The sequence below is a fragment of the Microtus ochrogaster genome, chromosome 6 (genome assembly GCF_000317375.1).
Source record: "Microtus ochrogaster isolate Prairie Vole_2 chromosome 6, MicOch1.0, whole genome shotgun sequence".
Classification (NCBI taxonomy): domain Eukaryota; kingdom Metazoa; phylum Chordata; class Mammalia; order Rodentia; family Cricetidae; genus Microtus; species Microtus ochrogaster.
In genome coordinates this window covers 2671591-2683105 of record NC_022013.1, presented here as the reverse complement: position 1 = coordinate 2683105, position 11515 = coordinate 2671591, and the positions used below count along the sequence as shown (strand labels likewise).

The 11515-nt window shown below is 45.6% G+C and overlaps 1 protein-coding gene across 2 annotated transcripts in view; it reads right to left on the bottom strand.

The window, feature by feature from the left end:
- Window positions 1-11515, bottom strand: part of Zranb3 (zinc finger RANBP2-type containing 3) — a 47410-nt gene that overhangs the window by 2454 nt on the left and 33441 nt on the right. For both annotated transcript variants that reach the window (XM_013346667.2, XM_026779614.1), the window contains exons 10-11: window positions 3759-3869; window positions 2550-2934 (exon numbers count right to left, since the gene is read on the bottom strand). In XM_013346667.2, coding sequence (XP_013202121.2) covers window positions 2550-2934; window positions 3759-3869 — 496 coding nt within the window. The remainder of the gene's footprint in view (window positions 1-2549; window positions 2935-3758; window positions 3870-11515) is intronic.

Here is an 11515-nt window from a genome sequence, read left to right as displayed (position 1 = left end):
TTTTTGGTTTTTCGAGACAGGGTTTCTCTGTGGCTTTGGAGCCTGTCCTGGATCTAGCTCTTGTAGACCAGGCTGGTTTCAAACTCACAGAGATCCCCCTGCTTCTGTCTCCCAAGTGCTGGGATTAAAGGCGTGCGCCACCATCGCCCGTCTTGGACCCCTAATTTTTGATGCAGGTGCTGTGATGGTTTGACTAGGAATGACACCTATAAACTCATGTGTTTGAATGCTTAGCCTATCGGAGGTGTGGCTTTTTTGGAGTAGGTGTGGCCTTGTTGGAGGAAGTGTGTCACTTGGGGGCCAGGCTTTGAGGTCTCATATGCTCAAGCTAAGCCTTGTGTGGCTCACAGTCTCTTTTTCCTGCCTGCGGATCAAGATAGGTGTAGGACTCTCGGCTTCTTCTCCAGCACCATGTCTGCCTACATACCGCCATGTTTTCTGCCATGAGGATAATGGACTAAATCTCTGAACTGTATATAAGTCAGCCCCAAATAAATGTTCTCCTTTATAAGAGTCGCTGTGGTCATGGTGTCTCTTCACAGCAATAAAACCCTAACTAAGACAGGTGTCAAGCACAGACCCTGGAAAAAAGACAACCTTTTCAGTAGATGGTGCTGTCCAAGCTGGACATTTGTAAGGCACTTTAGAGAAAGCAGGTAGGGCTCTGGGGTGGACCAGTGACCTGACCAGTAGCGCCAACCCCTGAGGAGTTCTCAGGCGGCAAGCTGGTGCAGGGAACTTTGTCCTGCTAAAGTTAGTCACTGCCTGACTTTCTTTCTTCCGTACTGAGCTTCCAGCCTTCTGTTAGAAGGAACAGATTGAGTTTAGAAGTAATGACAAATGTCATTCGAAATGGCATATTCTTAGAAGAAAAGAATCCATTTGCTTCTGCCCTTTGCAGCCAGTTTTTTTTCTCTCTGAACATCTTTAACTGGCAGATTCAATGGTCCAGAAGATGTCTTTATTTTCTCTGGGAAATGTGCAGCAGATCCCCGGGGGCCAGCTCTCATCATGCTGAATTTGCCTCCTGAAAAGAATCCTGTTCAATGTGAGCCTCCTGCTGAGGCTTCTTCCCTCAGCACTCCTGGGAGCCGTGTCTAACGCAGTGGCTGCTACATTCCTAGACAGGTCACTTTCAAGATGGCCGTGAGTCTCCCGCACATCTTCAGAAGTCTGCTTGCCCAGGCAGCAGGCAGTGTGGGAGCTTGGCTGAGGGGTGCAGTTAGACCAGGGGATATCTCAGGAATATTGCTAGAGAAATAGTGTATTTCTCGAGATCCCATAGATACATTAAGTCATCGTTTAGAAACAAATATTAGCTAATTCTATCATAATGTAGCAGGTAAGTTAAATTAAAATATATAATTTGTTTTTTAATTAATTAATTCTAGTCAACGACTCACTATGTAGCCTTGGCTGTCCTGGAACTCACTCTGTGAACCAGGCTAGCCTTGAACTTGCTGAGATCCTCCTGCCTCTGTTTCCCAGTGAGTATTGGGATTAAAGGTGTGTGCTACCACACCTGGTTAAAAATATATAATTTGTTTAGTTGACAGGAATTCCTCTGATATCTTAGTGGCAGGGATTGCTTTAGTGACCCTTTTTTGACTAAGCACACCACAAAATCAGACATTTTCCTTTAGTTGGAAGTTTAGAATAGTTTTTGTAAGAAGATCAGACATCTGATTGTGTTTCGGGAAGCTAAGTGAATACTGATGAGTGTGCTAGGCAGGGGAACTGGCCAAAAGCTTTTACTAAAGTTGCATTGTGCAATGGACCACACACACAGCCTTTTCATTATAAGCTGCATTTTGAAGTTAACCCCTTACGCCTGGTCCTAAGATACGAACATATTGGAAGTAGCTCAGTGTCTGTGTTTGCAGCCATGTGCCACACTTAACCCTTAAAACAGAATCATAATCCAAGGACACCTAGACCACAGAGCCACGACTCAGGAAAACAAGTCGAGACATCATGTGGACACAGTGAGACACACAGAGTGAAGGGAACTCTACAGGGAAATGATCCTGTTTCTTTCCTCAATCAACAAAAAAAGGGAGGGGATGCCAGAGACTAAACAAAGCATAAATGGCATGACAAACAAAACAAAGATGTATTCTGATCCTAATTTGAACAAAATAAATGAGACAATCTTGAAAAGCAAACATGCACTTACTATAATTGACAACTTCTCATTTTGTTGGCCGTAGTCATTTGTACTGTGATTATGTTTTTACACAGGAAGAGCTGAGAGAAGAGAGAGGGAGGGAGAGGGTAAGAGAGACAGGAAGGGAGTGGGAAAGAAGGAAAGGAAGGAGTAGGAAAAAGGAGGGAGGAGAGAACAGAGGGAGAGAAGGAGGCGGGCGGCAGTCATTGCCCATGAGATGTATGACGAAGATGAGCTGACTGGACGAAGCAAGAGACAGATGCAAGCGGAGAGCCACACGGTGAGCGCTAAAGCTGGTGATGGAGTGGGTTTGCTATTTTCTCGACAGAGTCCGTCAGCATTCACCTCGGACTGCGCCACTGTGACAGCCACGGAGACATACCTGCTCCAGTGGGAGCTTTTCAGTCCAGGCAGCATCTAGTAGACTCTTCCTCTGACTTTTAGGGGCATCTCTCACTCGCAGAAAGAGTTCCTGTGCATTCACCCCGCAGAGCTGACACACGCCATGTTCTGCTGCAAACACCTGGGCTCTCAGGTAACTGTTATTGGACCGGATCCAGAATTCCTCCTGACATTCCAGGGAGCAGAACCGTGAGTCCCAGGCACTGGACCCTTGCTCAGGCTGGCAGGTGGGATGCTGGCAGCGGAGACAGAGCGGCCTTCCTTCCTTATCCACAGCCTGAATGTAGCCTTTAGATGGGGACGGCTCAAGAGCAAGATCAGCCGGACAGGGTTTTGGAAATGGGACACAGGCTCTGCAGAGCTTTCTACAATAGAACAAAACACCATATAGTAAGTAGGGAAGCTGGGCCACTGCTCTGCAGAAAGGTTCGATCTGGAATTCAGTCAGGAGGTGAAATGGCTGTGGTCGGTAGTACCCCATAGTTCAGCCTACTTGATAAGAACCATACCACAAAAACTAATTTGACACAGCAGCCTCTTTTACGCACTGAGGGGCCTCCCCACTAACCACTTCCAGACATCAGATGACGCTGGGCCATGAGATGGACTGGAAATGCTCATCCAAACTAATGTGAACTCTCCGGAACCCTACTGGCTGTGCCGCTCCTCACTCAGCTGGCCTATACACCTCCTCAGCCTCAGGACACTACGGATTCTGTTTTTTTGGTTTTTTTTCTCTGCCTTACAGAGCGAAGGGACTGTCATAGCCACAGTGATAGAGCAGAACACTTGTTAAATATCAGGTTTCTCCAGGTAAACTACAAGTTGATCAGATAAACATTAGACGTGAAACACAACAGGACACATGCTCACTTGAGTGGGGCCCCAGCCATACTGGGCTGATACGACCAGAACAATGCCAGGCTCGCAGAGTCAGGTCTTTTGGCATCTTTACCCACTTGGGGCAGGTCGCATAGGCTCCTGGTTTGGGGTATTCCTCATCTTTGATGTCTAAGATGATGAGCTCATGGGCCTAGGAACATTGTTAGGAGGCCTAAAAAGCTAGTAAGTCCTGACACTACTTTGTGACCTCTGAAGAGGTCACACCATGGGGGCTATTATCACAGAAACTGGTGTGTAAGTTTGAAGCAGTATTTTTCATTAGGTGGAAGTATCATGGGGCACTTACTTTATAGAAGGGTCCTGTGGCCTGGACTCCTTGGTGATCAGACGGATGTGGCCCCCATCGGTTTTCACTTTATTCATGGAGGCCGTGGCAACATCTTCTTTAGTGATATATCTAGAACAATGAGATGTTAAATATGTTTTTCTCATATAGGAGTTTCTGGGGAGGGAGAGGCATTGCTGAGGGTGTAGTTGCTGGTGAGGTATCCATGCTCTAGTAACTAAGTCTTCAGCCACGCTCCTGTAAGCAACCCTGAATAAGCTCACAGAGTATTGTGGTTACACACACAAAGGCGTGGATACAGAACACAGTCTAGTTGGGAAGAAGAAGGGGTCAGTGGGAGAGGAAAGGGAACAAGAGAGGGTCATGGGGTGAGTCTGAACAAAATGCACTGTCTGCATTATATATGTGAATGAAAACGTCACAGTGAAACCCATTATTATGTGCAGTTAACTCAGAGTAACAACATAAAAAGAGTTTGTATACCCTTTTCTGTTTTGAGTCCCACTATGTAGTGGTCCTAGCTGGCCTGCAACTCCCTAGAGAGACCAAGCTGGCCTTGAACTCACAGAGATCTGCTTGCCCCCCTTCTGAAGTGCTGGGATTAAAAATGTACAGCACCTTGCTCAGTTATTTTCTGTATTTTTAGAAAATCCTAACAGTTGTAAAATGATGTGTGTATGCATGTACACACACACACACACACACACACACACACACACACACACACTACATGCAGTTCCTATAGAGGCCAGAAGAGAGCATCATATCCGCCCCCCACCCCGGAAATGGAGGGATAAGCAGTCCTTTGTGGGTGCTGGGAACCAAGTCCAGATCCTCGGTAAGTAGCAAGTACTCTTAAGTACTGAGCCAGCTCTATAGCGCCTTAAATCTTTTTAAAAATGACCTCTCTCTCTGTTACAAGTCAGGTTTGTTTTCTCCTTCTAACATGTGGGTTCTAGGGATTGAACTCAGATTCGGTTGCAAATGCCTTTACCCACTGAGCCTTCTTGCCAGCTCATAATTGATCGCCAACACAGTCTCAACTTGGTGGTTGCCTCCTGTCCCCCTGGTACCAAAGACTGACCCTGGAACCCACCTTGTAAGCTAATCAAGTGTTCTGCACTGAGTTATACTCTCAAGTAGAATCTGTAACTTATATTCACCACGCTCCAGGTAAAAGCAAAGGAACAAAAGAAAGACACAATTATGTTTCCTAGCTGACCGTGACGTTTGAAAATGTGCTTGTCCTTCTGGCTGCTGTTTGTTATGTGGAAACCCCTATCTTTGTCCAAATCAGTTGTCATAATATTCACTTCTCCAAGAAAGTCAAGAGTCATTCATAATTTTTAATTGTCAACTATCCACAGCCTAGCATTATCTGAGAGGAAAGCCTGGTTGAAGAATTACTCAGATAAGCTTGCCTGTGGGCATGTCTGTTGGAGATTGTCTTGACAGTTCATTGGTGTTGGAGGTCCCAGCCCACTGTGGGTGGCACCATTTCCTGGCCAGATAGATGATCTCACATTGTATAAGAAAGCTGCAGAGTGAGCCAGAGAGCTAACTAGGAAGCAGCAAACCTCATGGATCCTTCTCAGTTCCTTCCTCAAGTTCCCAACCTCAACCCATTTTTCCTCACTAATCAGAGCGTGGCCTGCAAGTATAAGCTGAGCAGACCCTTTCCTGTCCAAGTTACTCATGATCAGAGATCTTACTGCAGCAAGAAAACCAGACTGCACAAACTCTCAAATCTGGGGGAAGAAAGGAGTGGATGTGGGCATAAGAAATGATCAAATATACGTACAGTCGACAACCTTAAGAAAACTGCCTCTTGCAACCTATAGACTGGGAGATCTTTACCAACCCCGTAACAGACAAAGGTCTGATCTCCAAAATATATAGAGAACTCAGGAAACTAGACTTTAAAATGCTAATTAACCCAATTAAAAAATGGGGCACTGAAATGAACAGAGAATTCTCAGCAGAGGAAGTTCAAATGGCCAAAAGACACTTAAGGTCATGCTCAACCTCCTTAGCGATCAGGGAAATGCAAATCAAAACAACTTTGAGATATCATCATACACCTGTCAGAATGGCTAAAATAAAAAACTCCAATGATAGCCTTTGCTGGAGAGGCTGTGGAGGAAGGGGTACCCTCATCCATTGCTGGTGGGAATGCAATCTTGTGCAACCACTTTGGAAATCAGTGTTTCGGTTTCTCAGGAAATTCGGGATCAACCTACCCCTGGACCCAGCAATACCACTCCTGGGAATATACCCAAGAGATGCCCTATCAAACGACAAGAGCATTTGTCCAACTATGTTCATAGCAGTATTATTTGTAATAGCCAGAACCTGGAAACAACCTAGATGCCCTTCAATGGAAGAATGGATGAAGAAAGTGTGGAACATCTACACATTAGAGTACTAAGCTGCGGTAAAAAACAATGACTTCTCGAATTTTGCATGCAAATGGATGGAAATAGAAAACACTATACTGAGTGAGGTAACCCAGACCCAAAAAGATGAATATGGGATGTACTCACTCATAATTGGTTTCTAGCCATAAATAAGGGTCATGGAGTCTACAATGGTGATCCTAAAGAAGCTAAGTAAGAAGGTGAACCAAAGGAAAAACTCATAGTTATCCTCTTGGCTATGGGAAATAGACAAAATTGCCTGGGAGAAAATTGGGATCTTGGGGGTGGGGTGGGAGGGGGGTAAGGGGAGATGGGGAGAGATAAGGCAGAAGGGGAGGATTGGGGGAACTTGGGGAAAAAGGAGGATTGGGATAAAGGAAGGTTGGATAAGGGAGCACGGAAGCACAATTCTTAGTTAAGGGAGCCACCTTAGGGTTGGCAAGAGCCTTAAACCTAGAGTGGCTCCCAGGAGCCCAAGCCAAGGTCCCCAGTTAGTTCCTTGGACAGCTGAGGATAAAGAACCTGAAATGACCCTATCCTATAGCAATACTGACGAATATCTTGCATATCATCATAGAACCTTCATCTGGTGATGGATGGCGTTAGAGACATAGACCCACACTGGAGCACTGGACTGAGCTCTCAAGGTCCCAATGAGGAGCAGAAGGAGGGAGAAGATGAGCAACGAAGTCGGGACCACGAGGGGTGCACCCACCCACTGAGACAGTGGAGCTCATCTATTGGGAGCTCACCAAGGCCAGCTGGACTGTGACGGAAAAAGCATGGGATATAACTGGTCTCTCTGAACATGGCGAACAATGAGGACTGATGAGAAGCTAAGGACAATGGCACGGGGTTTTGATCCTACGTAATGTGCTGGCTTTGCGGGAGCCTAGCCAGTTTGGATGTTCACCTTCCTAAATATAGACGGAGGGGGGAGGACCTAGGACTTACCACAGGGCAGGGAACCCTGACTGCTCTTTGGACTGGAGAGGGAGGGGGAGAGGAGTGGGGGGAGGGGGAGAAGGGTGGGAGGAGGGGGAAGGGTGGGAGGAGGGGGGGAATGGTGGGAGGAGGGGGAGGGAAATGGGAGGCTGGGAGGAGGTGGAAACTTGGGTTTTTTTTCCTTTTCTCAATAAAAAAAAAAACCTGCCTCTCAAACTGCACAGAGACTTTCCAAGTGTGCCCCTCCTCTTCTGACCTTTGAGGTCCCAGCAAATCAGCTCTGTCAGCTACAACACCACACAGCTTTCGTGTAAAGTGATTCTTTTAGTTAACCGAGTTCGACTGGATGTCCTATAAACTTGAGGTTGCTGCCCTTAACTTGCCAGTCTTAGCGGAACAAAGCCCTCTTGATGTGGGAGCCAGACCCTCTCACGCACTATCAGTAACACACCTGGCCTAGGTGTGGGAAGTAAAAGAAAGTAATTCAATTCAAGGTAAAGGGGGAATTAAGGAGGTAAAATGCAATTACCCAATTAATTTTTTTCTAATTAGCATGACCAATTTCTTGGCTAGTTTACCCTTATTGTAGACATTTTAAATTCTACATGAACTTCTTCATGCCCAGCTTTTTATTTTGTTTTTTCACATGCATGATGGGGATTTGAACACTGGCCTTCATGCTTGCAAAACAAGTTCTCTTTACTCACTGAACTATATGCCCAGCCCTCCCTATTCATTTTAATGGTTGCATGCCACTCCACTATCACCAGGTGATAACCTGTGTACCTAGTTTCTGATGAGTGATTGTCAGGCGAAAGTATACATTTACCCTACCACATTGAAAAATGCTCTAGACTCTAGGGGGGAAATGGGTCTCTTACAATACTTTGGTTTATGTGTATAGCTGTTTTGCCTGCATACACGTTTGTGTACCACTTGTGCCTAGTGTGTGTGTGAATCTGAAAAGGGCATCCAATCTCCTGGAGCTGGAGTTACAGATTGTTCTAAGCTGCCCCGTGGATGCTGGGAATTGAACCTGGGTCGTCTCAAAGAGCAGCCAGTGCTCTTAACCCCTGAGCCATCTCTCCAGCCCTCCACTGTATTTTTTATACATGAACTGTATATATAGGAATTAGGGAGATGGCTTAGTGGTTAAAGTGCTTAAAGAGCAAGTATGAGAAATAGGGTTTCGATCCCCAAAAATCCATCCAATTGCCAGATGGGTGTGGCCACCTGTAGTTCTGCCTCATAGACTTGCCATATACGTAAGCTTTGGATTTCAGAGACATGCGTCAATGAACAAGGTGGAAGAACAATTGAGGATGATTCCTGACATCTCCACATGTGCACACACACACACACAAACACACATACACACACACACAATGGAAACAAAAACACACATATATATTAAATCCCCAGAACTAGAATCTCTAGGTTAAAAGTCTTGGCTGCTGTGAGCTGGGCTTAGAGCCACACACCTTAAATCGCAGCACTCAGAAGGCAGAGGCAGGTGGATCTCTGAGTTAGAGGTCAGCCTGTTTTTGAAGTGAGTTCCAGAATAGCCAAAGAATACAAAGAGACCCTGTCTTGAAAAAGCAAAAATAAATAAATAAATAAAATAAAACAAACCAAACAAAAAAAAAAAACCCAAAAAACAAAAAACAAACAAACGAAAACCAGTCTTGGTTGCTTTATGTGTGATGGACTATTCTCTTCTGCAACAGAAGTCTATAAGAGCTAGTCCCAGTACAGTCAGTGCTGTTACACAGAGAAATCCTGTCTCAAAAAACACATATATGTGATATATCATATATATATATATAACTTAATATTACTTATTTATTTTTGTACTTATGTCTGTTTCTTAAAGTAAAACTCAGGTTAACTCATAGTGAGTTACCTTGATCTTCTAGTTTCTAAGCCTCCTTCTTGGCCTCCATCCCCCAACCACTTCATTCCCAGACTGAAGCATCTGCTAACACATCTCTGAGGGTTCTAAATGAGCTCAGACTTCCTGAGCTTTGCAGAGTAGGGGCTGTTAAGCCTGGCCTCGGTACTGTCAATGGGAAGAACTCGGATGTGTAATCCAGTCATTTCAGTGGTGCCGAGACATCTAGTCGGAGTTAAAACGGAAAACAACCACTCGCTTTTGCAGAGAAGGTTTAGCATAAGTTTCTGAAAACTACAAGAAAAAGATTGACCCCAAAGAAGGGAACTGACACCTTTTAAAACTTAGTGTCATGTTTCCAATATTTCATTTTTCATTGTGGCTTCCAGACATTCATGGAAATATGACAGCTCCTAAAGGAGGATGGTAAATATCAAGTTTGGCAAACAGAGAAGGAAGACCGTTACCCACAAAACCAGTTTCTGAATAAGAGTCCAGTAAAAGATACACTTAAATTTTTTTATGATTTATTTATTTTATGTATACGAGTGTTCTATCTGATTGTGCACTCATCAGAAGAGGGCATCAGATCCCACTATAGATGGCTGTGAGCCACCATGAGGTTGCTGGGAATTGAACTCAGGACCTCTTGGAAGAACAGCCAGTGCTCTTAACCTCCAAGCCATCTCTTCAGCCCCCAAGATGACATTTTTAAAACAAGTGTGAGCTTTGGAAAATGGCTCATACTGATGGCTATAATCCTGGGCTCTAGGGTGCTGACCTGCTGGTAGAGGATCTAACGTAATACGGCTGTCACTAAACCAGCCTGGTCTCAGAAACGGAACTCATTCAGGAACCATCGCAGTGGTTGCTGGTCTTGGTCATTTCCCATCATCCTAGACTGAGTTACCTGGAAGCTAGCTGCAACCTCAGGTTGGATAAGGCCTATAACTGCTGGGGCTGTTTGGTGTTTGCTGGGGATCTAATCAATTTTTCAGGAATCCCAAAATTTCATGTCTATGTCTTTTTTGTTATTGCTCTTCTTGAGACATTGTATGTGTGTGTGTGTGTGAGAATCTGTCTCTGCGGGTGCATGTAGACCAAGGGTTGATCTCAGCGTCTGTTGCTGGATCACTTTCCACGTCACCAAAGCAGGGTCTCTTGCTGGATCTGGAGTTCAATCACTTGGCGAGTCTAGCTAGTCAACTTGCCCAAAGGATCCCTGTCTCTGTGTCCTGACTGCTGGGTAGACTCAGCTTATATATGGGTCCTGGGAATATAAACTTCGTTCCTCATACAGGTGATTTGCACACCGAGCCACGTCTCCAGCCTGACATTTAATGTTTTCAAGAAATGAGTCCTTCCTGTGCATGCCTAGGGAGTGAAGGGTGATGCCGCCCCCTTCATGCCCACTGGGCTAAGGGTTTCTAAGAGACTCTTGGTTAATTTCTCTAAAAACAGTCAGGTAGGGTGACAAGGGAAAGAGAGTGGAGTCTAAGGCAGCCTCAGGTGGCGCTCTGCCACTCACTCGGTCTTCCACACCTGCTCTGTGGACACACCCTTCCTCCTGAGGCGCCCACAGGACGCTAGTGCTGAGCTGTTCCCCTCTGTGGCTACAAAGGTTTCCCTGACAGACTTCCCTCTCTCTGACCAGTCACAAGGTGTCTAAATGAACCCCGTGAACAGCTTCCTTCATTCTCCTCCTCCTGTTCACACGGCCAACTCCTTAACCAAGCCGGTCTCTAGGTATGTTCTGTAGTGTGATAACCTAAAATGTCCTCAAACGTTTCGACACTTAGGAAAACTGACCCGTAGGGCAGCTATCTTCCACTTTTGGAAACATGGTGCCTATGGAAGCCAGAGGAGGGAACTAGATCTCCTTGAGCTAGAGTTACAGATGGTTGTTAGCCATTTTGTGGGTGCTGGGAACCAAACCCAGGACCTCTGCATCCTTCTTCTTCTTCTTCTTCTTCTTCTTCTTCTTTTTTTTTTTTTTTCGAGACAGGGTTTCTCTGTGGCTTTGGAACCTGTCCTGGAACTAGCTCTTGTAGACCAGGCTGGTCTCGAACTCACAGAGATCCGCCTGCCTCTGCCTCCCGAGTGCTGGGATTAAAGGCATGCGCCACCACCGCCTGGCTTCCTCTGCATCCTTCTATCCTTCCCTATTGACTAGCGCAAATGTAGATTTATGGAGGAAGGTGTATCAGGCAGGACTGTTACTCTGCGATTTCCCTCAAAGAAGGAACTTTGTTCCTTGCTAGGAGAAGCAGGGTTTCTGATGGCAGATGATACTAAAAATGTGTCACAATTAATTAACCTTTATTTTCCAACCACGGAGCTGACACTATTTTCCAGTCTGGGAACACGATGGTGTGTTACAATGGGACCAGCTCCCTGCTTCAAGGCAGATAAGAGCCCCAGGGCGTGCTCTGCACTCTGGGGAGGGGGGGGGGAGTAAAAGTCTCTGTTGTATCACAGGTACACCAACCCCTGTCTCTGGCCCC